This window comes from Dioscorea cayenensis, unplaced genomic scaffold, assembly GCF_009730915.1.
Source record: "Dioscorea cayenensis subsp. rotundata cultivar TDr96_F1 unplaced genomic scaffold, TDr96_F1_v2_PseudoChromosome.rev07_lg8_w22 25.fasta BLBR01000814.1, whole genome shotgun sequence".
Lineage (NCBI taxonomy): Eukaryota > Viridiplantae > Streptophyta > Magnoliopsida > Dioscoreales > Dioscoreaceae > Dioscorea > Dioscorea cayenensis.
In genome coordinates, this window is record NW_024087205.1 from 85,084 (window position 1) to 87,634 (window position 2,551).

The window sequence follows — 2,551 nt, forward strand, 5'->3', positions numbered from 1 at the left end:
CCATAATTAAAAAAAAAACAAAAAGTGAAATTTCATTTATCTTCCAAATGAGAGATCGAGATTCAACTTCCTCTTACAACAATGATTAAAGGTTGTGATTTATTTATATTTATAAAGTAATTAACTTAAAATTTTTAAATAACTTTTTGTAATTTAAATTAATGCATAAAAGAGAAATAAATTTTAGATACCGACAAGAAAAAGGTACAGATGACATATATGACTTTTCATAGATTAGGAATGGAACACAATTAATACATCTCTCAAATTCTAAAAGAAAACAAGACAATCAAACATTTTGTTTTTCGTTATATTTCCCAATAAAAAAATAAATTAAAAAAACACATACCTAAGTCTTACACAATAACACACATGACAAACGCTTAAAATGAGGGGAAGGGATTGAAACGGGAGGAGAGATAAACCAAGCAATCATCTTTAGGCACAATGGTAGGGACATACGCGATCTCATCACAGCCGTCCGTCCTCTCCCGTCGGAAATCCAGTAGCGAAACAAACATGGCAATAAACACAACCAAATGGTTGATCGCATACCTCTGCCCCACACATTGATGTGGTCCAGCTCCAAACGCCAAGAAATTCCTTTTAAAAACCCGGTCCTCCACCCGCCCCTCTCCAAACCGATCTGGGTCAAACCGGTCCGGTTCCGTGAACCCTTGAAAACTGGACTCATACACAGATGGAAAAACAATGGTCCCCTTGGGCACCACGTATTCATCCGTCAACCGGAACTCCTCACCGGCGATATGCGGCACCATGGTCGCTGGTGGGCGGAACCGCACAACTTCTCTCGCCACCGCCTCTGTATACTTGAACCCCCGGACCATCTCCGGTGTCAAAAGCTCCCCGGAGAGAGGATTCCAAGCCGCCACCACCTCCTCCCGAACCCGGTAAAGAACATCCTGGTGAGACTCCAGCAAAGTCACAGCCCAAAGCAACGATGATGTGGACGCGTCCTGAGCGGCGAACAAGAAGTCAAACAAATGGCCACCGATCTTGTCAAGGTCCTCAGACTCTCTCTCACGCAGCATGTCTTGCATCCAGAAATCAACGAGACAAGTCGGCTCTTCCCCGGCCAGCATTTGGGTTTTGCTCTCAACGGCGCAGCGGCTGAGAGTGTGTATAAGCCGTGAAACAGCCTTTGTCGCCCGGCGGAAGGCGAAGCCAGGTAGATCAAACGGGATGGCCATTAACCCGACGTTGAAGAGATTGTAATCTACGTTAAATTTTTGGCGAGCTTCTTGGGAGAGATAAGGTCCAACGAAAACGGTCTGGGAAGTGTCGAGATTGAGGTCGCGGCAAAGAAGGCGGAGTTTGAGTGGAGATTTGGAGGAAGAGATGGAGAGCCAGTGGTTGAGATGGGTGAGGATGACCTTTTGCTGAAGATTTAGGTATGTGGAGAGAGCGCGAGGGGTGAAGTTAGGGGCGATGCGGCGGCGGAGATCTTTGTGGTCGTCGCCGAACATGTAGATGAGGTTGTGTTCGCCGAATAGTTTTTTACCAAAAGGGTGGCCGATGAGGTGGAAGGCGTTAGGGCGGACATTGGAGAAGACTAGGTGGGAGACTTCGCTGGAGCGGATGAAGAGAATGAAGCGGCCGACGAGGTAGTTGGCGGAGAGGCCCGAAAGAGAGGATTTGGCGGCGGTGGCTTGGTCGTGCCAGAATTTGGTTGGGTTGAGGATCATGGGGATGGTGCTGCCAAGGAAAGGGACGATAAAGGTGGGGCCGGGGAGTGGGCCCTTTTTCTTAATGTATGAGAACTGTTCATAGAGGAGGAGAGTGGCGATAGTGACGAGGAGGTAGGGAGCTGCGGCTGAGAAGATTGAAAGTAAATCTATTGCCATTGTTGTTGTTCTCTCTCTCTCTCTCTCTCTCTCTCTCTCTCTCCCGTGCTATGTTGCTATCTCTCCAGTGCTATATTGCTATAAATGGAGGGGAAGGAAGAAACTAAAGAGAGGGTTGACTGAAGATTGCTGGCTTGTGAGGTTGCTTGTGGCTTCTTGGAAAGAAGGGAAATAAAAAAAGGGTGCAGCTTTTTGAATTGAAGGCTGCGTTCAAAGGGAGGGAGAGGATTCAAAAGTGGGATCATCTGGAAACAAGAGAACAGCCAGGAGAGAGAAGAATTAAGCGGAAATATTTCAATTTAGACCGCAACCTTGTTAATTAAATGCAACAACATCTAGAAACAAATAATATATGTATAAAAATTATTTAATTATTGTCTCCAACTTAATTTTTTCTTGGTCATTTTATATATTTAATTATTTTTTCAAGTACCAACTTTACCCTTTTCCATATTCTTCTGGACATCAATTTTTTTTTATTTTTCCTAAAATGATCACTTGTGCAGCAAAGTAAACTCGCCTCCTTCCATTATTTTTTTGGTCGCTCTTCCTTTTTCCATGTGTTCTTTTGCCGATGCTGGAAAGCCGTATGTAATGCTTATCCCAAATGAAGAGCTTAAGTTTATTAATAGTTTATTGAAAAATAGAGGGGCAAATGGAAAAGAAAAAAAAAATAACAAGCGATG

The 2,551-nt window shown here is 44.1% G+C and overlaps 1 protein-coding gene across 1 annotated transcript; it reads right to left on the reverse strand.

Annotated features, from left to right (window-relative positions):
• Positions 1–246: 246 nt before the first annotated feature.
• Positions 247–2,189, reverse strand: LOC120255069 (cytochrome P450 710A11-like). Its single transcript, XM_039262969.1, has one exon. It carries the CDS (start codon positions 1,863–1,865, stop codon positions 384–386), a length of 1,482 nt encoding a protein of 493 aa, XP_039118903.1. The 5' UTR covers positions 1,866–2,189; the 3' UTR covers positions 247–383.
• Between the last annotated feature and the right edge of the window lie 362 nt (positions 2,190–2,551).

Coding starts and splice junctions, on each gene's coding strand:
- LOC120255069 (XM_039262969.1), bottom strand. CDS start 1,865: ATGGCAATAGATTTACTTTCAATCTTCTCAGCCGCAGCTCCCTACCTC.